The sequence below is a fragment of the Camellia sinensis genome, chromosome 2 (genome assembly GCF_055761805.1).
Source record: "Camellia sinensis isolate YWXY chromosome 2, ASM5576180v1, whole genome shotgun sequence".
NCBI lineage: Eukaryota > Viridiplantae > Streptophyta > Magnoliopsida > Ericales > Theaceae > Camellia > Camellia sinensis.
In genome coordinates, this window is record NC_138962.1 from 212690990 (window position 1) to 212718584 (window position 27595).

Sequence of the window (27595 nt, forward strand, 5' to 3'; positions counted from 1 at the left end):
GTTTGTTGATTTTACCAGCTTTCGGTAGACGGAGAGAGAGATCAGCCTGGTCTACCTTCAATTTTCCCTTTGCTTGAGTCTTCTTGTCATGTGAAGTAGAGGCCTGTCCCTTGTATGCTGTTGCACCATAGCCTAACCCGCTTTTGTCGCAACCCATTTGTTGAGACCCGAGGATGTCTTCTAAAGATTTTGAACCTTTGTTCCACATGGCAATAGTGGCTCTAGCAACCCGAAGCTCTTCATCCTTTTGACAGATTATCTCTTCCAATCTGGCTTGTGACAGCTCAAGACTTTCAAGTTTTTCTTCATATGTGGAATACACCTTCAGAAGTTCATTCCTTTCAGTTTCAGAGGATAGTAATTTTCCACATAAGTCTTGCCTGTCACTCGAGATCTTGACGATATTCTGCTTTGCTGCTACAAGTTCTCCTTTCAGCCTGACATTCTCACTCTCACATGTCTTGAGCTTGAGAGAGAGTTTGTCGTTGAGTTTGGACAAATTCAAGGATTCCTCGTACAGCTTTTCGTAGGCTTGTTGTAGTTCATCGCCATTGATCTCCTCATTATCCTCAGATGTTTCATCATCCTCTTTTTGCTCTTCATTCTCCTTTGCCTCCTCCAATCTTGCAACTAAAACTGAAAAGTCGCTGGATGGTGATGAATGTGAGTTTCCTCTTTCATGGAATTGGCTCAAAATTTCCCATGCCTCTTTAGCCTTTGTGCAACGAACAACCCGTTGCTGTTCTTCAGCAGAAATTGCTCTACGAATAGTACTAAGGGCTCTCAGATTGCTCGGACTGTCAACACTTTCTGTATCTTCTTCAATGGCCTGCCAGCCTTCTGGATCAAAGGCTCTCAGAAAAGCCCTCATTCTGATTTTCCAAAACAGGTAGTTACTCCCATCAAAAGTAGGAGCATGATGTATAGCGACCCTGGTCTTTTCCCATTTAATTATTGTATCCGGACTGTTCCGTAGATTTTGTCATTGTATATGGTTGTTGTTGTTATTCCTTATTTTCTCTTTTGGAATTATAGGATGTGTTGGGCAGGTTTGTTTCAGGTTGGTTGGGTTTAGAAACCAAGAGTTGCTGTCCAGGTTTTTGGTTCTTCGCTCGAGCGAGGAGTTCTTCGCTCGAGCGAGAGGTAGTGTTTGATTTGGACCTGTAGCTGTGCATTCTTGGCTCGAGCGAGCTTTTCTTCGCTCGAGCGAGTTAGTTCATCCTTCGCTCGAGCTATAGTTCCTTCGCTCGAGCGAGTGTCTGGGTTCAGACCTGAGGGTTTGAGTTCTTCGCTCGACCGAGCTTTCTTTCGCTCGACCGAGCATTTGAGTTGTTGGCTCGAGCAAGGCTTCCTTGGCTCGAGCGTAGTTTCTCTGTGTCTGGTCGCTCGAGCGACCAAGTCTTCGCTCGAGCGAGCCTGTCCAGTTTATATACACAGCAGCGGGATTTGATCAGTCTTTTTCATATTCTTTTGATTCAAAACCCCAAGTTCGACTTCTCTCTCTCCCTACTCACCTTCTTTCTTAGATTTGATCCACTTAGAGTGTGTTTCTACCCTAGATCCTTCATTAAAACGATAGAGTGAGGCAAGGGCTACCATTTAATCTGAGCATTTGACGATTTGGAGCACTTTGGTATTTTGGGCATTCATCTCTTTCTTCACCTTTTTGGGTTGTTTTCTTTGAGGTAGGGATTTCCTACTCCATTTTATAGGTTTTGCTCTAAGTTTTGGTATTTTGATGTGTTGGGTTACTTTGGTAATTTTTGGGAAAACCCCAGTTATTGTAATAAATTAATTTATATAATCAATTCAGGGAAAATTGGGGAATTTAGTTGAATTCATGGAATTAATGAATTTATTGATTAAATGGTGTAGTTGGTTAGTTTAATCACTCACCTATGAAAATGTTGGAATTATGTTAGTTGATACATTTATTTCCTGTTTAGAAATAACTGTTTTGGGCTATTGGTGGAGGATAGTCGTGATTGTTGTAGACATTGCATGTGGATTAGGAATAACTGAAACTAATCACATTGGTTAAGTCATTAACTTTGACTATTGCATTGATACAGAAAATACGTGTATTGATTGAGCATTGCATTTGCATACATTGTTTTGTGTGGGAGGAGATAGGGGATGTACTCCACGGTTTAGGGGAAGATAGGGGATGGACCTCTAAACCGGATTTTGTTTGGGAGGAGATAGGGGATGGACTCCATTAGCATCACTTTTATGTGTGCTTATTATATTGAAGTGTTTTTATTGATACAGCACTAAAATGTGTATCAATCTGGAAGTATGAAGTGTTGTGAATTGAGCTTGAGTCTCATTTGTTTGTTGATATTGGAAGGATGTGAATATGGTATATGTAATTCACTGTTGTAGGTTGGCCAGGTTCTGAGCCATGTTGATAAAATTGGAGAGTAAATTGTATCTTAGACAATAGTGTCATGAGACTGTAAAATGAAGTGGTTGATTATCTTGGTTAACCATCTGTCAAATACTATTGCTTTATTCATTGCTTATATGTGGTTTAGAATATTTCTACTGGGCTGTGGCTCACCCTTTATGGGAACATCATTTTCAGGTTCAGGTGATAAGCAACCTCCCAGGACTTAGTTTGGAAGGATGCGGATTTTGAAGACTTGTCTTTAGTTATTTATTTTAAATAAGGTTACATGTAAACATTCAAGCCAAGGGCTTAACTTGTAAATGGGTTAATACTCATTCTGTTGTGTCCAAGTGTTAGCTTGGAAAGATGTAAGCCCTTAGGGCATTTATTTTAATGTTCCATGTAATGACTTTTAATAAAAGTACTCTGATGAATAATTCAAAAGATTCGTTTTCTTTTAATAATGCACGTTAATGTTATGTACATTATGGGTTTAATTTGAGGGCGTTACAACTTGGTATCAGAGCGTACCGGGTTTGAATACTTTGGGTACGTGGGAAGTGATTAGTATCACATTGGGTTCGTCTCGTTTGATAGAGACTTAGTGTAATGTTATATGCTTATGTGATAACATGTTTAAGTGATTATGTGGGTATGGAATGTAGTTTCTAGGATGTTGATTGGACCCTTGAGTTTCTTGTAGTCTTGTTGGAAAGGCACTTGATCACTGCTGCTTCCAACCGGAACTATAGTAACGCATTGGGACTATCATTATCCGGGAATGAAATTCGTAGGTGCTTATGTGATTATGTGCTTACGTGGAATGAATTATTGTTGTCCAATGCATTAGGACGCGAGTGTTTAGTTTCGGCACATTTATTAATGTGCTAATGTCTTTGCTTCCTTTATTAGGATGTCAGGACGAGGACGAGGACGCGGTAGGCGTGGTAGGCCGGGTAGGCAGGAGGTGCCTGTGCCAGAGGAGATTCCGGCAGTTCAGGAGGGAGTTGGCCAGGCCAATGTGGCTGAGCCAGTAGGCCAGCAGGCTATGGGCGCTCTAGCCTGAGAGATAGCAGGGGCATTCAGGGAGTCAGTAGGCATTCTCAGAGCTGAGAATCAAGCTCAGGTTGTTGCTGCAGATGCAGGACCTTCCTTTCTGAAGAGGGAGTTCTTCTGGTCTAATCCGGATGAATTTGTGGGTGATCCTAAAGAGCCGCTTAAGGCAGATGAGTGGCTCGAACAGACAACGAAGACGTTTGAGATGCTTGGCATCGAAGACGAGGGGTTGAAAGTGACCTTGGCATCTTTTCAGTTGAAGGGAGATGCGGGTCAGTGGTGGAAGTTCACTAAGGGGCGTATAGGAGGTACATGGGAGGCTTTTGTGAATGCATTCCAGGAGAAGTTTTTATCTCCGGCAGTCAGGGAGAAGCTGCGAGACCAGTTTTGTCAGCTTAAGCAGGCGAGTTCTTCAGTGGCCGAATTTGAGGCTGCATTTACTAGTTTGTCCAGGTTTGCACCTGAGTTGGTGGCGTCTGAGGAACGCCGTTGTATTGAGTTTGAGAAGAAGTTGAGGCGTGGCCTCAAGCTGAGAGTTGGGGGAACTATGATTCGAGATTATGGGCGTATGGTTGATGCTGCAGCCCATATGGAGATCATGATGCAGGAGGAGGAGGAAGGGCAGAAGGGCTCCAAGAGGAGTCAGGATGGTCAGAGTGATGGTAGGAGACAGAAGGGTTTTAATCCCCAGCAGTCTCAGGGTAGCTATTCTAGATCGACTTTTCCTGTACCGAGTGCTAGTTCGGGGAAAGGCAGTCAGGGAGACATTACCTGCTTTAAGTGTGGCCAGCTAGGCCACAAGTCTCCAGTTTGTCCTCAGAGGGGAGGAGTTCAGAGAGCAGCATCATCTTCGGCTCGATCTCAGAGCCAGAGTCAGGGTAGAGGCCAGCCACTCTCGTGTTATCAGTGTGGTCAGCCAGGGCATATGAAGAGGTATTGCCCGCAGTTGGGTGGCACACCTGGTGCATCCGGTATGAGGCCGATTCAGGGTCAGCAGCCAGCTCCGTCAGGTCAGGCCTCGAGGGCCAATCAGGGGGCTTCATCGTCCCAGTCAGTACAGCAATCTTATGCTCCTAGGGTTGAGCAGGTTGATCAGAGGTCGTCTGGGCGAGTGTATGCTGTTACCGCACAGGATCTTGTGCCAGCACCATCAGTTGTGAGAGGTACCTTCTTGTTTTGCAACTCGGTTGCTAATGTTTTGATTGATACGGGTGCATCTCATTCCTTTGTGTCTGCTGCATTTGCATCTGTTTTGGAGTTGGAGTTAGCACAGTTAGCATCTCCTATTTGTGTAGTGTCACCTCTTGGGGGTGAATTGATTTTGAAACAAGGTGTTAGGGGTTGTGATATAGAGGTTGATTATCATAGAATCCCATTTTCCTTTGTAGTTATGCCTATGAGGGGTTTCGATGTTATTTTGGGTATGGACTGGTTATCGTCATACCGGGCAGTTATTGATTGCTACCACCAGAGGGTCACTTGTTGTACCGTGAGCGGAGAGTATTTTCATTTTCTGGGGGACCGGGTTGGTGATGTGTTGCCACCGGGGTACATTCCGCGAGGACAGAGTGAGCTTAGTAGTCTACTTGCTAACTTTTTGATTAGTGAGGATGATGAGACTCAGATTGTGTTGCCAAGGGTGGTTTGTGAGTACTCAGATGTCTTTCCCGAGGATCTTGTTGGTTTGCCACCGCATCGGGAGATTGAGTTCTCTATTGACCTAGTGCCCGGCACGGCGCCGATTTCCATGGCACCTTATCGTTTTGCCCCAGCCGAGCTAGTTGAGTTGAAGACTCAGCTCCAGGAGTTGCTAGACAAGGGTTTTATTCGTCCTAGTGTTTCGCCGTGGGGAGCACCAGCTCTCTTCGTTAAAAAGAAAGGTGGTGCTTTGAGACCTTGTATAGATTACCGGAAGTTGAATCGGGCTACGGTCAAGAATAAGTACCCTATGCCCCGTATAGATGACCTGTTTGACCAGTTGAAAGGTTCCCGTTGTTTCTCTAAGATAGATTTGAGATCGGGTTACCACCAGTTGAGGGTCAGGGAAGAGGATATTCCGAAGACGGCATTCCGTACGCGGTATGGCCATTATGAGTTTTTGGTGATGCCATTCGGGCTCACCAATGCACCGGCAGTTTTTATGGATTTGATGAACCGGATCTTCCGGGAATTCTTGGATCGGTTTGTAGTCGTTTTTGTGGACGACATCCTTATTTATTCACCTTCTGAGGAGAAGCACAAGGAACACTTGAGAGTGGTGCTTGAGTTACTTAGAGCCCATAAGCTTTATGCTAAGTTTGGGAAGTGTGAGTTCTGGCTAGAAGAGGTCAAGTTTTTAGGCCATGTTGTTTCTGGGGAAGGAGTGTCTGTTGATACATCCAAGGTAGAGGCAGTGCAGGATTGGGCACAGCCTAAGAACGTTTTTGAGATCCGTAGTTTTCTGGGATTAGCTGGTTATTACCGTCGGTTTGTAAAAGATTTCTCCAGATTAGCTTCGCCTTTGACTAGGTTGACTCGGAAGGGAGTCAAATTTGTATGGAGTGAGACTTGTGAAAAGTCGTTCCAGGAGTTGAAAGTTAGACTGACCACCGCTCCGGTCTTGATTATTCCAGAGAGAGGGTTGGGTTATGCAGTCTATTGTGACGCCTCACGAGAGGGTCTGGGTTGTGTGTTAATGCAAGAAGGGAAAGTAGTTGCCTATGGCTCACGTCAGTTGAAAATTCACGAGCAGAATTACCCTACGCATGATCTAGAGTTAGCAGCTGTGATATTTGCCTTGAAGATTTGGAGGCATTATCTTTATGGTGAGAGATTTGAGGTATTCTCGGATCATAAGAGTCTGAAATATTTGTTTACACAGAAAGACTTAAACTTGAGGCAGAGGAGGTGGATGGAATTTATAGAGGATTATGATTTTGAGTTGCATTATCATCCGGGAAAGGCCAATGTGGTGGCCGATGCCCTTAGCAGGAAACCTATTGGTGATATGGCTGGTATAGCCATCCGAGAATGGGAGATGTTGGGTGCACTTGGGGAGTTTGACTTACTTCTGGGCGAATCCGTAGAGGCTGCGGCCTTATTTTCTGTTGTTGCACAGCCCACACTTGTGACTCGAGTGTTAGAGGCTCAGAGAGGTGACCTTGAGGTAGAATCTCTCCGTGAGAAGATTTCCGGTGGGAAGGTAGAGAAGGGTTTGACGGTGTATTCCGACCAGAGTGTGAGATACCGAGACCGTCTGTTTGTGCCGAAGTCTTGCCGAGAGGAAGTACTCCGAGAGTTCCACCATTCACGCCTTGCGGTGCATCCGGGAGGCACTAAGATGTATCGGGATTTGGGTCGCCAGTTCTGGTGGCGGGGTATGAAGAGAGATGTGGCAGTTTTCGTATCTAAGTGCCTTACTTGTCAACAAGTGAAGGCCGAACATCAGAGGCCAGCGGGTTTATTGCAACCCTTGCCTATTGCCGAGTGGAAGTGGGAGCATGTCACTATGGACTTCGTTGTGGGTCTTCCGAGGGCTCAGCGGGGTAGTGATGCTATTTGGGTAGTTGTGGACCGGTTGACTAAGTCGGCGCATTTTATTCCTATGCGTGTTAGAGATTCGGTAGATCATCTTGCTGACTTGTATATTCGGGACATAGTGAGATTGCATGGGGTCCCAGTGACGATCGTCTCAGATAGAGATCCTCGTTTTACTGCCAGGTTGTGGCAGAGTTTGCAGAGTGCCTTAGGCACTAAGTTGACCTTTAGCACGGCTTATCATCCTCAGACTGACGGACAGTCCGAGCGTACTATTCAAATCCTTGAGGATATGCTTCGGGGTTGTGTTCTAGACTTTAGTGGATCGTGGGAGAGGCACTTGCCGTTGGTGGAGTTTGCCTACAATAACAGTTTCCAATCTAGTATCGGTATGGCACCATTTGAGGCCTTGTATGGCCGACCGTGTAGATCTCCTGTTTGTTGGGCTGAGGTGGGTGATGCACCTCTGTTGGGTCCGGAGTTGGTGAGGGAAACGACGGAGAAAGTTGAGCTTATCCGTAAGAGGCTTGTTACAGCACAGAGTCGTCAGAAATCGTATGCCGACCGTAGGAGGAGAGCTTTGGTGTTTGAGGTGAGTGATCATGTCTTTCTGAAGATATCACCTAGACGAGGTTTGATGAGGTTTGGGAAGAGTGGGAAGTTGTCCCCTCGGTTTATTGGTCCGTTTGAGATCCTTGAGAGGATTGGCGAGGCTGCTTATCGTTTAGCCTTGCCGCCGCAGTTGTCCGGAGTACATGACGTGTTTCATGTGAGTATGCTTCGGAAGTATGAGCCGGATCCATCACATGTGTTGGATTGGACCGATTTAGTGGTTGATGTGGATATTTCGTATGAGGAGAGACCGGTTCGGGTATTGGATAGGCGGGATCAAGTTTTGCGAGGCAAAACCATCCCTTTGGTCAAAGTTTTGTGGAAACACCACGGAGTGGAGGAAGCCACTTGGGAACGTGAATTGGAAGTCCGCGAGAAATATCCGGACATGTTTGTTGATTTGTAATCTTACAACTAGATTCTGTTATATTGTTGAACTTAAGAGCTTTACATATGTCTTAAGTTGTAAAACATTGAGTTTGTTATGGTAATTGATTGTATCTTGAAACTTGTTTCATTATAGAAGATTAGTGTAACATTGTATATGTTGGTTACATTGTTGGATGTGTTATATATATCATGCAATTGAATATGATATGGAAATTGTTAACATTGAAGGGAATAATGCATAATAGTGGTGCAGGTTGAAATATATATTATCTTATATATATTGTGGGATACCTCTTGATAAAAGGATGAAGTGACCAGTATTGGGTCAAGTTGTTTATTATGGTTATATTATATCATTGGGAAATTGAGAAAAATCTGTTTTCAAAAATTCATGCTTAATTTCGGGGACGAAATTCTTTGAAGGGGGGGAGGTTATAGCGACCCTGGTCTTTTCCCATTTAATTATTGTATCCGGACTGTTCCGTAGATTTTGTCATTGTATATGGTTGTTGTTGTTATTCCTTATTTTCTCTTTTGGAATTATAGGATGTGTTGGGCAGGTTTGTTTCAGGTTGGTTGGGTTTAGAAACCAAGAGTTGCTGTCCAGGTTTTTGGTTCTTCGCTCGAGCGAGGAGTTGTTCGCTCGAGCGAGAGGTAGTGTTTGATTTGGACCTGTAGCTGTGCATTCTTGGCTCGAGCGAGCTTTTCTTCGCTCGAGCGAGTTAGTTCATCCTTCGCTCGAGCTATAGTTCCTTCGCTCGAGCGTGTGTCTGGGTTCAGACCTGAGGGTTTGAGTTCTTCGCTCGACCGAGCTTTCTTTCGCTCGACCGAGCATTTGAGTTGTTGGCTCGAGCAAGGCTTCCTTGGCTCGAGCGTAGTTTCTCTGTGTCTGGTCGCTCGAGCGACCAAGTCTTCGCTCGAGCGAGCCTGTCCAGTTTATATACACAGCAGCGGGATTTGATCAGTCTTTTTCATATTCTTTTGATTCAAAACCCCAGGTTCGACTTCTCTCTCTCCCTACTCACCTTCTTTCTTAGATTTGATCCACTTAGAGTGTGTTTCTACCCTAGATCCTTCATTAAAACGATAGAGTGAGGCAAGGGCTACCATTTAATCTGAGCATTTGACGATTTGGAGCACTTTGGTATTTTGGGCATTCATCTCTTTCTTCACCTTTTTGGGTTGTTTTCTTTGAGGTAGGGATTTCCTACTCCATTTTATAGGTTTTGCTCTAAGTTTTGGTATTTTGATGTGTTGGGTTACTTTGGTAATTTTTGGGAAAACCCCAATTATTGTAATAAATTAATTTATATAATCAATTCAGGGAAAATTGGGGAATTTAGTTGAATTCATGGAATTAATGAATTTATTGATTAAATGGTGTAGTTGGTTAGTTTAATCACTCACCTATGAAAATGTTGGAATTATGTTAGTTGATACATTTATTTCCTGTTTAGAAATAACTGTTTTGGGCTATTGGTGGAGGATAGTCGTGATTGTTGTAGACATTGCATGTGGATTAGGAATAACTGAAACTAATCACATTGGTTAAGTCATTAACTTTGACTATTGCATTGATACAGAAAATACGTGTATTGATTGAGCATTGCATTTGCATACATTGTTTTGTGTGGGAGGAGATAGGGGATGTACTCCACGGTTTAGGGGAAGATAGGGGATGGACCTCTAAACCGGATTTTGTTTGGGAGGAGATAGGGGATGGACTCCATTAGCATCACTTTTATGTGTGCTTATTATATTGAAGTGTTTTTATTGATACAGCACTAAAATGTGTATCAATCTGGAAGTATGAAGTGTTGTGAATTGAGCTTGAGTCTCATTTGTTTGTTGATATTGGAAGGATGTGAATATGGTATATGTAATTCACTGTTGTAGGTTGGCCAGGTTCTGAGCCATGTTGATAAAATTGGAGAGTAAATTGTATCTTAGACAATAGTGTCATGAGACTGTAAAATGAAGTGGTTGATTATCTTGGTTAACCATCTGTCAAATACTATTGCTTTATTCATTGCTTATATGTGGTTTAGAATATTTCTACTGGGCTGTGGCTCACCCTTTATGGGAACATCATTTTCAGGTTCAGGTGATAAGCAACCTCCCAGGACTTAGTTTGGAAGGATGCGGATTTTGAAGACTTGTCTTTAGTTATTTATTTTAAATAAGGTTACATGTAAACATTCAAGCCAAGGGCTTAACTTGTAAATGGGTTAATACTCATTCTGTTGTGTCCAAGTGTTAGCTTGGAAAGATGTAAGCCCTTAGGGCATTTATTTTAATGTTCCATGTAATGACTTTTAATAAAAGTACTCTGATGAATAATTCAAAAGATTCGTTTTCTTTTAATAATGCACGTTAATGTTATGTACATTATGGGTTTAATTTGAGGGCGTTACATGATGCAAGTTCTGACCACGAGCTAACTCCGCTGGCTTTGGAAGAGTTTGAGTGAAAGTGGACCAAAAAGCCATAAAAGCACTATCCCCGTCTTCTCCAGATTCAGGTTCTTCGGGTTCTTGCTCCGACCCGCTTTCATCATCCCAAGTTACAGTGTAGACTTTCTTTCGATTCTTTTTCGAAGGACATTCAAGGGCAATGTGGCCAAACCCTTGACACTCATAACACTTGACCCCTGGTCCCCTTACAATCTTTTTTTCAGTAGTTTGAGCAAATTTTGGTGGAACAGTTTTGGGTTTGTCATTACTCTTATCTTTTGAAGTAGGGGCTCTGAAATTCGGCTTCTTTTTCAAAAAATTTTTAAACTGTTTTGTAAGCATAGCCATCATCTCAGACTCTAAATCAAATTCAGTCTCCGGAGGTTTTGCAGTCTCATGAGCACTCGTGAAAGCCATATTTTCTTTTTGCTTTTTCTTAGAAATTTGGTGGGCTTCATAAGTCTGCAAATTTCCAACCAATTGATCGAGCTTGAGGGTATCAACATTCTGAGCCTCCTCAATGGCTGTCACCTTTGGTTGGAACCTCTCGGGAAGGGACCTCAAAATTTTTCCAACAACTTTTGCTTCCGGGATTTTTTCACCGAGAGTGAAACAGGAATTCACGATATCACTGAGTTTTGCATAAAATTCATCGAACGTCTCATCGTCGCGCATAAAAAGGGTTTCAAAGGCGGACGTGAGACGTTGAAGTTTTGCCCTTTTAACAGAGGTGGTACCTTCGTGAATCGTTTCAAGAATATCCCACGCCTCTTTTGCTATTTCACACGTGCAAATTCGACGGAATTCTTCAGGTGTGACAGAGCAGAAGAGGGAGTTTAGTGCTTTGCTGTTCCAACTCGAATTCTGGTAATCGATTGTGTCCCATTTATCAAGGGGTTTAGGAATATCAATCCCATCAACGGTGATTGTAGGTTCACTCCACCCAAAGATTACGGAGTGCCAAACTTTCTCATCGATGGATTTTAAAAATGCTCTCATACGAGCTTTCCAATAAGAATAGTTTGTACCGTCAAGTAATGGGGGTCTATGAGTGGAGTTACCTTCACGAATAGAATCCATGATACTAATCACACAAAATCACACTCCTATAGTTTTTTAAAAAAAAACAAAGAGTGACCTGCTCTGATACCAATTGAAAATCCTATGTGATTTATGATTAGATCAAGATTAACTTATTCCAAATCCCAATAAATCAAAACACTCAACCTAAAATCATCAAACACTTACGAGAGTGATTTTAGTTTGTTTGTTTTTGAGAATAAACAATAAATTGACACAAACGATTTTTTACGTGGAAAAAACCACAATTGAAGAGCCTTCAATTGTAATCAAAAACCACGGGCGAACCGCCACTATCAATCCACTACTGAAGAACAAAAAGATTACAAAGAAATCATACAAATCACCCAACACTAGTCAATTTGTCTCTGAATCTTCTGTAACTCTTTTCACCACACCTTCGTCACGGAATTGATTCTGAAGTTGATTCCACACCAAAACTTCACTTGTCGAATTAACGACTGCGTAGACTCAAACGCCTTTTGGATCCTACGCTTTGATCTTCGGAATCCACCGAAGAGAACTCACTTGAAACTTAAGAAGCAACCTCCTTGATGTATGAATCTCAATGCATAAGTTCAGAACTCTCTTAAGAACATCAAGGAAAACTCTCAAAAATCTCCCAAGAAGACTTTAAACACAACCCTAGTTTGTTTTGATCAGATCTAGGAAAACGTACCAAACAAAACAACGTTAGCAGCTTTAAATAGGAATCTGAATCGCGATCTCCGCTCGAGCTCAACATAGCCCGCTCGAGCGGACTGAACAAAAACTGCATACGAAGAAACAGAGATGCGCTCGAGCGTAGGAGTTTCCGCTCGAGCGTCAAATCACACCCACCAGAATCTGTGCTTGCCCTGTCAAACTACTGTGACCTGCTAATCTACGCTCGAGCTCAAGAGTCTCTGCTCGAGCGGACAGTACAAAAACAGAAAAACATAGTTTTGAATCAACACAAGATTTTGTCTCCGGATTTGACAACACAGGGACCTAACAAATATAATATTAAAAATAATGAGCTCGAGGGAGAGATAAGAAGAAATATATAAAGAATTAGGTTATTTTCATCTAAAAAATATCATCACTAAATTATTATATATTATAATAAATTATTAATACCTCTTATTAAAATATTTAATACTTTAAAAATATGAGATTTTACATCAATAAAATAGGATGATGGGAATATCATCAGAAGAGTCAAAATTTGAATAAAAAATATGATCATATATACAAACACACATGTATATATATAATAAGATATATTAGGATTAATTATAAAAAAAATCTAAGGTTTCACTCATTTTTTATTTTAAATATCAGTATTTTTCACTTTAAACCTTAAAATTATTTTATATTACTTTACATAGACGGAGATAGACGGAAAGGACACATTAAAATACGGATAGAACTCCAGAGTTTATTTTTTCAAAATTAAAATATCGAAATTTAAAATAAAAAAACACTTAAAATTTTGAGATTATTTTTGTAATTAACCATTATGCTTCTTGATGTTCACAAACATAACATCACTATGGAATGTGAAAATAGGGAAGAAGTGAATTATAATGGTGGGTCTCACATGGGAAAAAGAATGTAGTGACAAATCCATTTTGGCAACTCGGTTTAAATTTTTTATTTTTTTTTTGTTTCACATCACCTCTTTACTTTTTATATTTTTTTTTTAAAAAAAAAATTAAAAAATTAACTTTTAAACTACAAAAAAAAAAAAAAATAGTGAAAAAGCATTGTGAGTCTTTTCCCTAGAAATCATAGCAATGGTGTTTATTTTATTTGTGACCCATAATCTTTTTGTGTAGTTTCACAGTCATTTCTCAACATTTCACTAGCAAATTTTTAAGTTCGAAAAAAATATATATTATATTTTTAGATAATTAACTTTAATACAGGGAAAATAGTGACAAAACAATTACCAATAAACCAAAAAACAAAAAAGTAATAAAAAAAAGCATTAAACAAGTTAATCTCGTAACAATGATATCTATTTTATATATGTGGTCCATAACCTTCATTTTTCTTTTTTCTTTTCTTTTTTTTTTTGTGCAGTTTCTCAATCATTTCTCTACATTTCACTACCAAATTCTCAAGTTTGGAAAAAAAATCTATATTTCAAAATAATTAACTTTAATAGAAGGAGGGTAGACATAATAATAATTAATATTTTTGTTAAGTTAATGTAAAAAAAAAAAAGACGTCTGATTATATTTTTTGGTTTCAATTATGTTGATAAAGAATATTCAATTAATACTAATATTATTCACTTTTTTGTGTTGATATAAATTAAAATTTAAATTTTTACAATACTTATTTTTGACAAAAAGTTACTTGTATTTTTATCTCCTAAAGTTTAAATTATGGATTTGTTCCTTATTAAATATCTTGTAAATAATTGGACCTTTTTAACATTTTTGTTTGGTAAAAAAAAAGGATAAATTGGAACTTGATATGAAAATTTACTTTAATAAACTGTTTTTGATAATTACTTTTGGGAATAAGAACAATCCTGTTTTTTATAGTGAAATTAAAAGTTCCTTTCAATAAAAAATGTGTAAATATTCACACTTTCTTATTTTGAAAATACAAAATCATTTGATAAAAAATTGTGAATTTTGACACTTTTTTTCACAAAGATTAATATGAAACTCATATACAAAAATTCCATAGAGAAAGAGGGAGGGGAGAAACATTTCATTCACAAAAAATGAGTAAAGTATGATATGCTTGTGTGTGGTATGAGAAAAGCCTCGTGCAGACCAAACAAAAACCATTACTCATTACAGTAAGAAAATAAACATGCGCAAATTTTAATCATTAGTTTTTGCAGTTTGATTTTGGTGTCATTTTGATCTCTGTAATTTTAATTAATTTAATTTCAATTTTAAATTTTTTTATTATTTCAATTTAAACTAATTGACTGCAATCATGTTTTTTTTTTTAAAAATAATGTAAAGTGTGTACATAAGTAGTAAGTAGTAGGTGTTATGCTTTTAAGAACAAAATTATGAATTTTCTTAAGTGAGTCAATCTCAATCATTTCATTAACGATTTTACTTCAAAAACACTAATTGACATAATTAATTGAATGAAATTAATACAAAATTTAAAATTAAAGTGAATATAAAAATGTAAGAATCAAAATGGTATATGAGACAAAATACAAAAACTCCCAATTTAATTTACCCAAGAAACATTACCACTTTTCCTATCTAGCCTGATTCCAGCGAAGATCCAAGGCTACAGGTTGGCAAGCTCAACTTGCAACCTAAGACAAGAAAATAAACAACAAAATCAAATCAAGGCCCAAAAGAAACACAACCAAAAAAAAAAAAAAAGCTATGGTGAAAAAGAATATATATATTTTTTATGATTTTCAGGCAAATCTTCAGAAAAATAAAAAGAAATAAAAAATTTAGTCCTCAATCTATATTGAAGAGTATTGTGTAGACTCATAGAATTCGCTACAAGTTTCATTATGATAATCTAAATATTCATTTTTTTTATAAAAAAAAATTCAATTATTTAGTATTTTTAGAGTACTACTCCACATTATTTATGTTAGAATACTTGTCCAATTATATCTTACAAAAGAAAAAAATTTAATTAAATTGTAAATTAAATCACTGGTCTCTATAATTTGAGTAAAGTGTCATTTTAGTCATTATAATTTTAATTTGAACATTTTGGTCCTTACATTTTAAATTTTGTTACAAGATCGTCCATCTGTCAAATGTTGTTAACAATTAAAATAGAAAAAATTAAGTGCAAAATTAGCAAGATCAAAATAAAATTCAAAATAAATTATAAAGGCAAACGATATGATGAATATATTATACCGATGATCTTTATAATTGATTGTAAATTTTACTTGTAATTTCTCTTTTATTTTACTCATAGTATTTTTTCGTTTCAAATTTAACAATGAATAACGAAAAAATCACACTTCAACAGCATAAAAAAATGTATGAACCAAAACCCAAAATTAGTGTGTTTAGTTTCAATTTTTTGAATTTAATTTTTTAAAAATTAATTTTTTTATTTTTTATTTTTAGTGAATATTGTTAAAATTTTAAGCATTTATTAAACTTGTTTAGATACACTTTACTTCGATGTATTTAAAAAGTAAAATATTTGTAAAAAATATTTTAAAAATTAATAAATACACAAAAATATAAAAAATGTACTGAATTTATATTTTTTTATATTTTTTGGTATTTAGTAAATTTTTTAAAGATTTTTTTTTAAAAAAAATTATATTTTTTAAGTATATTTATGTTAGGTGTGTTTAAAAATTAAAAAAATTACTTAAAATATTAAAATAATTTAATAAAAATACAAAAAATAAGAAAATAATTTTTTTTGAAAAGTATTTTTTAAAAACTCCGCTTTCTACCAACTGGTTAACCATGATAGAGATATGAATTCATTTAAAAATATATTAAAAAATAATTGGGATCTCTTATTTTTTTTAATTTACATGTTTTCGCAGAAGGACCGGGAGCCAATGAAAGAACGCCATCTTTGACTTTAGCACTCAATTTCTACTTCTTCTCCTCACAAAAATATAGCTAAAAATATAGCTATTTTTGAGACTGCTAAAGCTTTTTTCACTCAAGAAAACTCAACAACCTCCCTCTTTGCTTTTGCTTCTGTTCTGTAATCGGAAACAATGCCTATAGCAGAGATCTTTCTCTCTGCCTTCATCAAATTGTTGTTCGGGAAGATGTCCTCTTTTGCCTCCTCCAAATTACCCACCTTTGAAGGTATTGCTGTCCAGCTCTCCAATTGGACCAGTATGCTGTCTCAAATTCAAGCTCTTCTGATTGACGCGGAGGACAAGCAACTGACTGAAGTAGCCGTGAACATGTGGCTCGACGATCTCCAAGATCTGGCATATGATTTGGATGATTTAGTGGATGAGTTCGCCACCGAAGCTTTGCGACAGAATCTCAAGGCAAAGCCGCCCCAAGCAAGTTCCAACAAGGTATGGAATCCCATCCCAAATTTCAAGCCAAGAGATGTTATGTTTAATTTCAAAATGAGGTCCAAGATTGAGGAGATCAATACCAGATTACGCACTAGTGTTGATCGGTCTTCGCAACTTAATTTGGTTAAGATTGTTGAAACCACCACACCTACTAAGACTTGGCAAAGACCAGAGTCTACATCTTTATTTGATGAACCTCGCTTTTACGGCCGAGAACACGATCAGAGTAAGATAATTGAGTTGCTCGTAAAGGGAGATGAATCAAGTCATAACAACGTTGGTGTAATTCCGATTGTGGGTATGGGTGGGATTGGCAAGACCACCCTAGCTCAGATGGTATACAAGGATGAAACCGTGAAGGAGTATTTCAATCTGAAAGCATGGGTCTGTGTGTCAAATGAGTTTGACATTATGAAAATAACAAAAACTATTTATGATTCAGTGACTTCCCAAACATGTAGTTTTAATAACTTGGATCAAGCTCAAGTTCAACTACAGCAGGCTTTGGCGGGAAGGAAGTTCTTAATTATTTTAGACGATGTCTGGAACGAAGATTACAATGCTTGGAATGTTTTGAAGAAACCTTTCAATGATGGAGCCCAAGGGAGTAAAGTCGTGGTGACAACACGTAACAGAGACATTGCAACAATGATGGCAACTGTTGAACTTCATGACGTTAAGATCCTATCAGATGAGGATTGTTGGTCATTGTTTGCACAACATGCCTTTGCGAATTCAAGTATTGATGCAAATCCAAATTTGGTATCAATTGGTAAGAAAATTGTGGAGAAATGTAAAGGTTTGCCTCTCGCTGCTAGGACACTCGGTGGCCTTTTACGCAACAAAGTAGGAGATGAGGAATGGGTAAATGTATTGCGTAGTAACATATGGGATTTACCACACAAAAAAAGTGGCATCCTTCCTGCTTTGAGATTAAGCTACCATGACCTTCCTTCGCATTTAAAGTTGTGCTTTGCATACTGCTCAATAATACCCAACGACTATGAATTTGAGAAAGAGGAGCTAGTCTTGTTGTGGATGGCAGAGGGCTTCCTTCAACAACAAAGAGAGAAGCAAATGGAAGATGTAGGAGCTGAGTACTTCCATGAATTGTTGTCAAGGTCTTTTTTCCAACCATCTAGTACCGGTAAAAGCTCTAAATTTGTGATGCATGACCTCATCATTGATTTGGCTCAAGTAGTTGCAAGAGATACTTGTTTTAGAATGGAGGATAGATTGAAAGATAAGGAGCAGTACAAGAATCTAAAGAAAGCTCGACATTCATCTTACATGCAGGAAAACTACGAGGGTATGAAAAAATTTGAGATCTTTGACAAAGCCACGCATTTACGGACCTTCTTACCATTTTCCTTAGAATCTAATTCATATTTTTCTTTGGCAAGCAATGTTCCCCGTAATCTATTGTTGAAGCTAAGACGCTTAAGGGTGCTCAATATGAGTAGATATTGCATCACAGAAGTTCCAAATTCTGTTGGAGATTTGAAACATCTGCGGTATCTTAACCTATCCCACACCTCCATTGAAGAATTACCTGAATCACTAGGCTCTCTCTACAATCTACAAACATTGATGTTAAGAGAATGTAAAACACTGAAAAAGTTGCCATCAGATTTGGGAAACCTAATTGATCTACGCCATCTAGATACTACAAATGCACTTTCCTTAGAAGAAATGCCATTGGGAATAGGTAAGTTGGTTAATCTTCATACATTGTCCAATTTTATTGTTACTAAAAACAATGGGCTTGGGATAAGAGAGTTGGGGAACTTAATTTATCTTCGGGGGAAGCTTTGCCTATCTGAGTTACAGAACCTGGTGGTTCCATTAGATGCAAGGGAGGCGAATTTAAATGATAAGAAGGGGTTAGATGTGTTATCAATGGAATGGAGTGTTAACTCAGATGAGTCACGAGATGGAAGAGTTGAAACAGAAGTGCTTGACATGCTACAACCTCACAAGAATTTAAAAGAGCTCCATATCAAAGGCTACCTTGGTACAGGATTTCCGACTTGGATAGGAGATCCTTTGTTCTCCAATATGGCTGACCTAAGTTTAGATAATTGTGGAAATTGTGCATCCTTGCCACCACTCGGACAACTACCCTCCCTCAAAAAGCTTTACATTAAAGGAATGAGAGTACTGAAGTATGTCGGTTGTGAGTTCTACGGGCAAGGCGGTGTTCAACCTTTTCCGTTACTGGAGACTCTAAGCTTTGAGAATATGCTAGAATGGGAGGATTGGTATACTTTTGGAGATCACAAGGAAGTTCAACCATTCACTCGTGTCAAGTATCTTTCCATAATAAAATGTCCCAAACTTCGTAAAATGTTGCCTACTGATCTACCTTGTTTGAATAATCTAGAGATTAGGGACTGCCCCAAACTCTGTGGGGTGATGCCCAAGGATCTACATTGTTTGAATAATCTAGAGATTTCAGAGTGCCCACAATTCCTAGTTGAAGGTTCCAGCAATAGCCTCCTGTCACTCACCTCGATAGCTATGAATGACGTTCCTCTAACAAGCCTTGAAGCAGTCATTGAGATGAGGAGTATGGTTGATGATGAAATGATATCGGCAAATGCAAAGTCTAAGCATTCGAGTTCAATAACTTCCTTGAGCATTGGGATGATTAAGAAACTCGAGCTCTTGCCGAAATGGGTTACTCATGGGCTGATGGAAGTCGAGGAATTGAACATTAGAAGGTGTGAAGAACTCAAGACACTGTGGAAGAATGAGGCGAGAGTGCAACACAGCTTCCCTGCATTCCGACGTTTGGAAATTGAAGACTGCCCCCAGCTAGTTTCATTGTTTGAAGAAGATGAGGATGAAGAAAATGAAGGGCAACATCAGCAACAACAACAAGAGGGACTCCCTAGCATAGTGAGGCTTGAGCATCTAAGAATAATTAATTGTGAAAAGCTGCTGGATAAACTGCCACGGCTGCTACATACCTTCACTTTTCTTCGAGGGTTGTATGTCTTTGATTGTCCAAGTCTCGGCTCTTTCCCGGAGACAGGTTTTCCCTGCACGCTGAAAAGGCTCGAGATACGTAGTTGTGAGGCTCTGCAATCCTTATTCGGGTGGATAACACAGATTAATGACAATAATCTTGAATGGTTAAGGGTTCAAAATTGTCCATCCCTCACATGCTTGATATCGTGCAGAGGTGGGGGGCTACCACCCACACTCAAAAGGCTTGAGATTTGGGAGTGTAAAAAGTTGGAGGCACTGCTAGTAGAGGAGGGGATGGAAATTAACTGTCCATCTCTTGAGTCTGTTTGGATCAGTGGTTGTGATAGGCTCAAATACTTGCCAGATGCCCTTCCTAATAATAATAATCTCAGGAATCTCAGTGGATTGGACTTAGTTGGGTGTGAGAATTTGGAGTACATTCCGGAAGGATGGTTACACTCCGCAACAAATCTGAGAGAATTGAATATCAGGGGATGCAAAAAACTGAAGGCTCTACCACACGGATTGCAGAGGATCAACTACCTCACTTCTCTTGAAGAGCTGTGTATGAATATTTCACAATGGAACAACAACTTCAAGAAGATTGGTTTGCACAATTTATCCTCTCTTATAGAGCTAACGTTGATTGAAGACAAAGAAGAAGAACATCCGGTGGGTTCCAGCTTTCCGATAGATGGGATGTTGCTGCCCACCTCTCTGATCTATCTTTACATCGTGCATTTCAGAAATCTGGAGAAGCTATCTTCTAAGTTGTTTCAAAACCTCGCCTCTCTTGAACGACTTTATATCTTTGGTTGCCCTAGGCTCAAATCTCTACCAGTGCAAAGGCTGCCTCCCTCACTTATGAGCTTGTCGATCAGGGGAAGTCGGAAACTAAGAGGGAAGTGTGAAAAGGGGAAAGGCAAATATTGGCCCTACTTAGCTCACATTCTGCAAGTCGACGTTGATGATCGGTGATTCTAAGTTCTAAACTGTGTGGAGATTCCCACCGCAATACAAGCGGTCAAATTGCCAGGTATCAAAACAGAAACTAATTTGATAAATATAAACATTTAAAAATTATTTTCAGATTTTAAAAACAAAATATTTTTTCAAAAAGTGGAAATCATAATGAAAAAAATATATTAAATTTAAATTTGGAGGACCATTATGGGATGAGTAAATAATTTTTAAAATTTTGGTTGGTTTTGGAGGTTTCAAAAATAGTTTTAAATTTTTAATTCATATTTTTTTAATATATTGACTAATTTGTTTTATTTTTAAATACATCTAATCTGCATATATTTTAAAAAAATTTAAAAATTTTAAAAATATTTAAAAATTTTAATAAATACAAAATACATACAAAAATGTATTAAATTTGTATATTTGTTAATATTTAGTGATTTTTTAAACGATTTTTTTCATAAATTTTATATGGTTTAGGTTTATTTTAGATTTAAGTGTAGCTAAAACTTAAAAAATATTGATTAAAATACTTAAAAAGTTCACTAAAAATAATAAAATATAGATTGAACCTTAAAAATTATTTTTGAAAGCTCCAAAACAAAACAGAGTTTTAAAAATTATTTCAAATTTGAAAACTAAATGACTTTTGGATTTTCAAATTTCTAAAAACTATTTTTAGAATATACAGCCAAAGAAATTTTTAGAAAATTATCTTTCAAAATTGATTATGAAAACCAAACCTTAGTTTGGGTTTTCTAGGTTGGTCATTAAAAAGGGCGTCTCCGGTGTACGAAGCTCCCATTTAAGCGGGGTCTGAGGAAAGGTTGATGTACGCAGCCTTATTCCCACAAGTAGAGAGGCTATTAATAAATTATTTTTGTATTTGTTAAGTTGTAGCCTATCTAGTGACCAGGAAAAGTTAGATTGAAAGTGATTAAGTTGATACAAATTCTTGTTGGAGGGAGATTTTTTTGGCCGGTCAAATGAGGGTAATGTTAAAAATAAAAAATAAAAAATAAAAAATGAAAGAGAATGAAATGCTGTGAAATTATGTAAGTAGTTTGCGAATGCTTAGAAAAATTAAACAATTTTTTTGTTATTGTAAGAGCTACCTTAAAAAGTTACAAACAAATATACGCATATCAGGTGTCCAAATTTCATTTTGGTGAGCTGTTCTAATAAATATGGAAACTGAAAACAATTTTAATTGTATACTTGGAGTTACATTTTTTGCATGAACAGAACTTATTAGAGTATTAAGTTTTATCAATCTATAAGGGATTATTTGATACAGAATTGTGCTTTCAAGGATCTGAATACAAAGAAAGGCTTCTTCCGATAGATTTCCTCATCTGCTTTTATTTCCCGAGGAAACCACAACAAATGGAAGAGTTCTCATTTCTTTCCAACCTCGTGCATTTGTTCCTGGATATCCTGTCCATCCAGTGATTGTTCGCTATCCCCTTGTACACTTTGACCAATCCTGGTAAGAATTTTCTTTAGTTGAAACCGTTTTGGTGTTGTTTTTTGTAATATCTTTACCTAATTTGCATCATATGGCCTTTCATTTTGTTTAGGGGAAATATAGCTTTGGGAAAGCTCATGTTTAGAATGTTCAGAGTTTCACAATTTCATGGAGGTATGTTGAGTGATTTTTTATTTACCTATAGTTGCATATATTGAAAATGTAGTGAGTTTGGCTTCCCCTACTATTTTTGTTTGTAAAATTTTTGGGTAGTATGGTGTATAAGGTGGCAATTTATATATATATATATATATATATATAGGTTGTTATGGTGATGCCTCAGTTTGCTATTTTTATTTTAATTACTAACTCACTCTCGTAGATCATTAGATCATCAATACTGATTATTCATCAGCTTAAATGTACATGCATTTATATGATGTGTCCCTGACTATATTATAATTTGAATTTTGGTTACTGAATAACTTGTGCGTTGTAAAAAGTTGAATGAAGTCATTTATTGAATTGTACAGGTAGAGTATCTTCCTATTTTTTTACCCCTTGAAAATCAGTAGGAAAATGATGCCCATTTTGCTCAGAGGGTGAGTCGACATTATTTGATTAATCTTTGTTTCCTTGTTGGCTTTAGTTGATACTTTAATATTAAGTATATTCTTATACATGAAAGTTTTTAATGGGCACATTACATACAATTTGTTAATTTTTTGTATATTGTTAACTTGTTTTGTATTTCATATGCTTAATCTCCTAAGCCATTCAGAACCAGTGGATGTTTAACACACCGTAAATATTCTAATTAATTTGTGTGATGTTATGTCTACTGCATTTGTGTGGAAGCCTGCCCTTTTTTTTCACATCTCTGCACAAAGAATTAGACAATTGATGAATGGTCTTTGGATTGTAAGTAAGTACTATTATACATATACAAAGATCAAAATTTCGTTTCGGTGTTGTTTCAAAAAGTACATAAACAAAAACATCTCGGAAATATTTTATGAAATGAAGATCAAATCGAAATGTTTGAAAATATAAATTGAAATATATCTAAATGTATAAAAGCCTAATAATTGATTAATTTAACAAATTGAGATTGATATAGTCATTCACGTAAAAGAATTAAAAAACTAATGTTACTATGAACTAAAAATTATTAAGTATTGTCAAATAACTCAATTTTATTAAACAAAAATTTCCAATAAGGTCTAAAAATATACTAAAACAGTAGTAATAAATGTTTATGAAAATTTCTAAATTTGTATAGATACAATTTGCTCTTTTGGTATATCACACTATGTTTTGGTGTGTTTCACTATGTTTTGGCGTGTTTCAATGAAAACACTAGAATTTTGTTATTCCACTAGTGTTTCGTTTCAGTCTCTTGGAAAATGGAAACACTTCATTTCAATGGAAACAAATGAAAATTTTGTTCCTCATATATATTAAAGATAAATCCATGTCAAAAACTTTTTCATTCATGTGTTGTCTACGTTTTCCATGTTATTTGGTTCCAAACAAATGTATATGGTACGTATTAAAATTGGGTGTAACTGCACATGCAACCGCCCTCATATCTTCTATGTGCACTATGTTAACTTATTACAATTGGAGGAATAGTTTCCTATTGTCCATCTTTAATTTAGAAAAAATTTCCCTTTTGTATTCTTTTACTAGCTGTTGGTGTATTGCCTTGATTCTTAGGGGCAGAGCCATGTATAACAAAGTTGGGTCAAGTGACCCCACTGGAAATTTGAAAATCTGAAATTATTATTCAGACTTTTTGAAAATTTTATTTTAAATGAGGTCAATCTTGTACACTAAAAGTATGAACTATTTTCATAAAGCATAGAGATTAATATATACTCATGGTACCCTTTTTTTTCTTCTAATATTTTAGTTATTCTTTTTCATTTTCTTCTTTCTTTGAATTCTTTTGTAGGTGTTCACGTGTTATTTACCTTATACATCACTATTTTCCTAATATCCAAGGAGATGATTACGACATTCTGTGACAGTTTAGGAGAGGATTTATGCTTATATTTAAAAAAAGTGGAAAAAAAAAAAAAGAGAAGAGAGCTTGTGGCATTAAAAAGGAATTGCCAACAAACACAGTGTAGTTTTCTTCAACTAAATTAATTACACAAATCTTATGTTCAAAGGATATATTTGAATTAAATTTGTTCAAAATTTTAATGAAGGAAAATATTATACATTTATGATTTACAAAATCAATTGTTTAACTTTATTAGCATTTATGGAATTTTAGTATTAGTGATGTAAGCGGTCATTTATTCGATTTTTGTAAAAATTAACTATTCTGGTTTTTGCTTTCATTATGGTATTTGTGATTTGGTAACTATAAATTACTTGATCCAGTTTTGTATATTACGCAAGTTTATTAGCATAAATTATGTGTAATTGAAGGTTGATATTAGGGGTGAATTGTTTAATGGGCGTTTCTGGCTCCGCAATGGTTGATTCTTAGAACTTATTCTTTGTAATATGGAGAAGAATCGTATTTTTGTGAACTTGATGATTATCTAACAGCACACTCCATTTTGGATTTGTCTTGATTTGCCATTTGAGCTGCTTTGAGTATATATATCATTCTCTCTAAATTATTTGTGGATATTGAGTTTTTAATCTATCAATTCATCCTTGATGGATATATGCAGACTAGCCATGCTATAGCTACCTCTCTTAATGTTACAAATGAAGAAGTCATTGAAACTGAATGATTTTCATTAGATTGAAAACTCAGATATACAGTCCCTTATATACACTTCACATGTTTACAAAATATTTAACTAAAACATCTACCTCAGTCACTTTGTTACAACAAGTTGAACTAACACTAGACTTGTTTGGTTTGCAGGACAACATATCTCTAGTCTAGTCTTAGATTGAGTCCTGGATTGCTGAGTCTTGATTGGTTACACTAACTGTACAAACATGTCATTCCTATGGGGACATCATGCAGCTTGCAAAAGCTTCCGAGTCCAAACAAGTCACTTTTCGTGCTCCATGTGTTTTGGCTTTATAGTTTATCTTGCTTTTAGGTCAGCAAAAATGATCTTGTACTTCATTCAAACATTCTATGAAGTGCTAGATTGTAGCTCTTAAACTTAATTTGATGGCCTTTTTCACGATGGACCAAGAATATTTGATGCAGCTGCAATGATGGAATTTATAGTCTCCTTGAGATCTCGTAATGTATTAGGTGTAGGCCTTGAAGCACACCATTTAATGCTTATAATTCCTCTCTTCCAAAATAAATAAGTTGAATCAATGTTTTTATTAATGACTATTGATTAATCTATATATTACTAAATGGAGGAAGGATCATAGATTAATTTGAAAAAATAGAAATGAAAAACGCACCAGAGAAGTTTTGGAAAAATTAATGTGCCAGTAAAAGGTTTTTTATTCCTTTACTTCTAGCAAGGAGATTTTTCCATCTCAAATGGAATCTTGAAATAGATCTTTAAAATGTAAATACAATATTACCTCTATCTATATTAATTGGTTTCTTTTCTATGGTTTTAGTAAATTTTGAATTGTTAATCAATGGAACATCAAAAAATAAAATACCTTGGAAATGAAATTTAAGGTCGCAATTTTGTGGGAAGAAGAGTATAGATGTTTGGCGCATTATGTCTGAGTTATAACACTTGACATGTACACCTTGAATATTTAGGGAAGGTGTAAATAAGCCAAATCAAGCAATATATCTTGCTGTCCAAATTCTTAAGCATACTTCTAGCTGCTTAACCTTGGCTGGTGAGGAGTAGATTGTTTTCAAACTTGGCAAGAGCTAAGCCAATCTTGCTCAATTGATAAGTGTATCATCATTGCATAATGGATAATCCATTATGGAAAACTCGGATATCGGTGTAAGGTGTTGGTATGTGTCTAGGTGTTGGATTTATCTAATTCTCATGTCCAAGGACACCACAACATGACTAGATTTCATATTTGTTCAACATTTTTTTATTTTGTATTTTTTTTAGCATAGAAAGGTATTTGCTACAAAAAAAATTAAGCATTTTATGAATGAAATGGAAGTCTGATGCATAGTGATATAGTGAACTCAAACCATTTAGACATTCTTGTTTGGTGCATGTCCAACTAGACATGTCAGTTGCATTTCCCATACAAAACCCTTACCCTTACACACGTGGCATGTCTATGTATCGGGCACATCCACGTGGCTTGTCAAATTATTAATTATTATTTTTTGCAAAACATGTTGGGAACACTTCACGGACACATGTCCTATGTCTGGATAATTCTCTTAGAAAATTGATTTGGGTTCAAAGTAAATATATGGAAATAGGGGAGAGAAGTGAAAAATAAATAAATAATAAATACACCCACATATAACATCAATGCTTCTCATATCTTTGTGCCCTAACTTAATGTCACGCCCCAAGCTCCGTGACAACGCCGCACACTCATTTAAGTGAGCATGCAAGGCTAAAAATCCAACACATAACCAACAATGTAAAATACTCAAATTAAATCCTTAAATATCATAATGCTAAAAACCATACAAATAGATAATTCTTATCATATGAAATTGTCCACCAAGTCCACTAATAAAAATAATAATAATAATAATAATGATCCAAATACTTAAATCATAGTCCTACTCTCGGCACTCCCACAAGTAAGAACCCTGCACAGCTCTACTCCTCAGAATCTGAAAAATAAAATAAGGGTAAGCTAGACAGCCCAGTAAATAACCAACCATCACTATTAGATGGATCAAGTATACAAAAAAAATAGTCGATAACCAATAAATATATTTTTTGCTTCCATTCAATAAATGAACAATTATTTTGTAAGATGGTTTCGTAGTTGAAAATAAACAGTGTAGCAATACATTTTAATTGAAAAGACAATGAGGTAATTCGATGAAATTTCGTTGTTCAAAATTGATGGTTCGATATTCAAATGGTTCAATGATGCAATTCACAAAACCCAAGTCTTGGTGACTACGGTCACTTAGCCCGTGACAAGGCCCAGAACCACACATAGGCCGGTGGTAAAGCCCCAAAAGAAACTAGTTTCTGTGCCAATAAATAACCCCCATTGGCTAGGGTCCAAATCATAGTCTATAGCGACCCCGGTCTTTTCCCATTTAATTATTGTATCCGGACTGTTCCGTAGATTCTGTCATTGTATAATGGTTGTTGTTGTTATTCCTTATTTTCTCATTTGGAATTATAGGATGTGTTGGGCAGGTTTGTTTCAGGTTGGTTGGGTTTAGAAACCAAGAGTTGCTGTCCAGGTTTTTGGTTCTTCGCTCGAGCTAGGAGTTGTTCGCTCGAGCGAGAGGTAGTGTTTGATTTGGACCTGTAGCTGTACATTCTTGGCTCGAGCGAGCTTTTCTTCGCTCGAGCGAGTTAGTTCATCCTTCGCTCGAGCTATAGTTCCTTCGCTCGAGCGTGTGTCTGGGTTCAGACCTGAGGGTTTGAGTTCTTCGCTCGACCGAGCTTTCTTTCGCTCGAGCGAGCATTTGAGTTGTTGGCTCGAGCAAGGCTTCCTTGGCTCGAGCGCAGTTTCTCTGTGTCTGGTCGCTCGAGCGACCAAGTCTTCGCTCGAGCGAGCCTGTCCAGTTTATATACACAGCAGTGGGATTTGATCAGTCTTTTTCATTTTCT

At 37.0% G+C, this 27595-nt stretch overlaps 2 protein-coding genes across 10 annotated transcripts in view; one reads left to right on the forward strand and one right to left on the reverse strand.

The window, feature by feature from the left end:
• LOC114308917 (K(+) efflux antiporter 2, chloroplastic-like) overlaps nt 1-27595 on the reverse strand; it is a 118795-nt gene that overhangs the window by 67950 nt on the left and 23250 nt on the right. The window lies entirely within an intron of this gene.
• LOC114272442 (putative disease resistance RPP13-like protein 1) overlaps nt 16094-27595 on the forward strand; it is a 295308-nt gene continuing 283806 nt past the window's right edge. For 2 of the 9 annotated variants that reach the window (XM_082916895.1, XM_082916893.1), the window contains exons 1-3: nt 16094-20513; nt 21741-21932; nt 22024-22085. In XM_082916895.1, the coding sequence (XP_082773021.1) occupies nt 16187-20455 (4269 nt within the window). In that variant the 5' untranslated portion in view covers nt 16094-16186 and the 3' untranslated portion in view covers nt 20456-20513; nt 21741-21932; nt 22024-22085. Of the gene's footprint in view, nt 20514-21740; nt 21933-22023; nt 22086-22444; nt 22514-23868; nt 24574-24604; nt 24783-24804; nt 25231-27595 lie in introns of those variants that run through there. The other 7 variants (XM_082916890.1, XM_082916897.1, XM_082916891.1 and 4 more) reach the window with 7 other exon arrangements.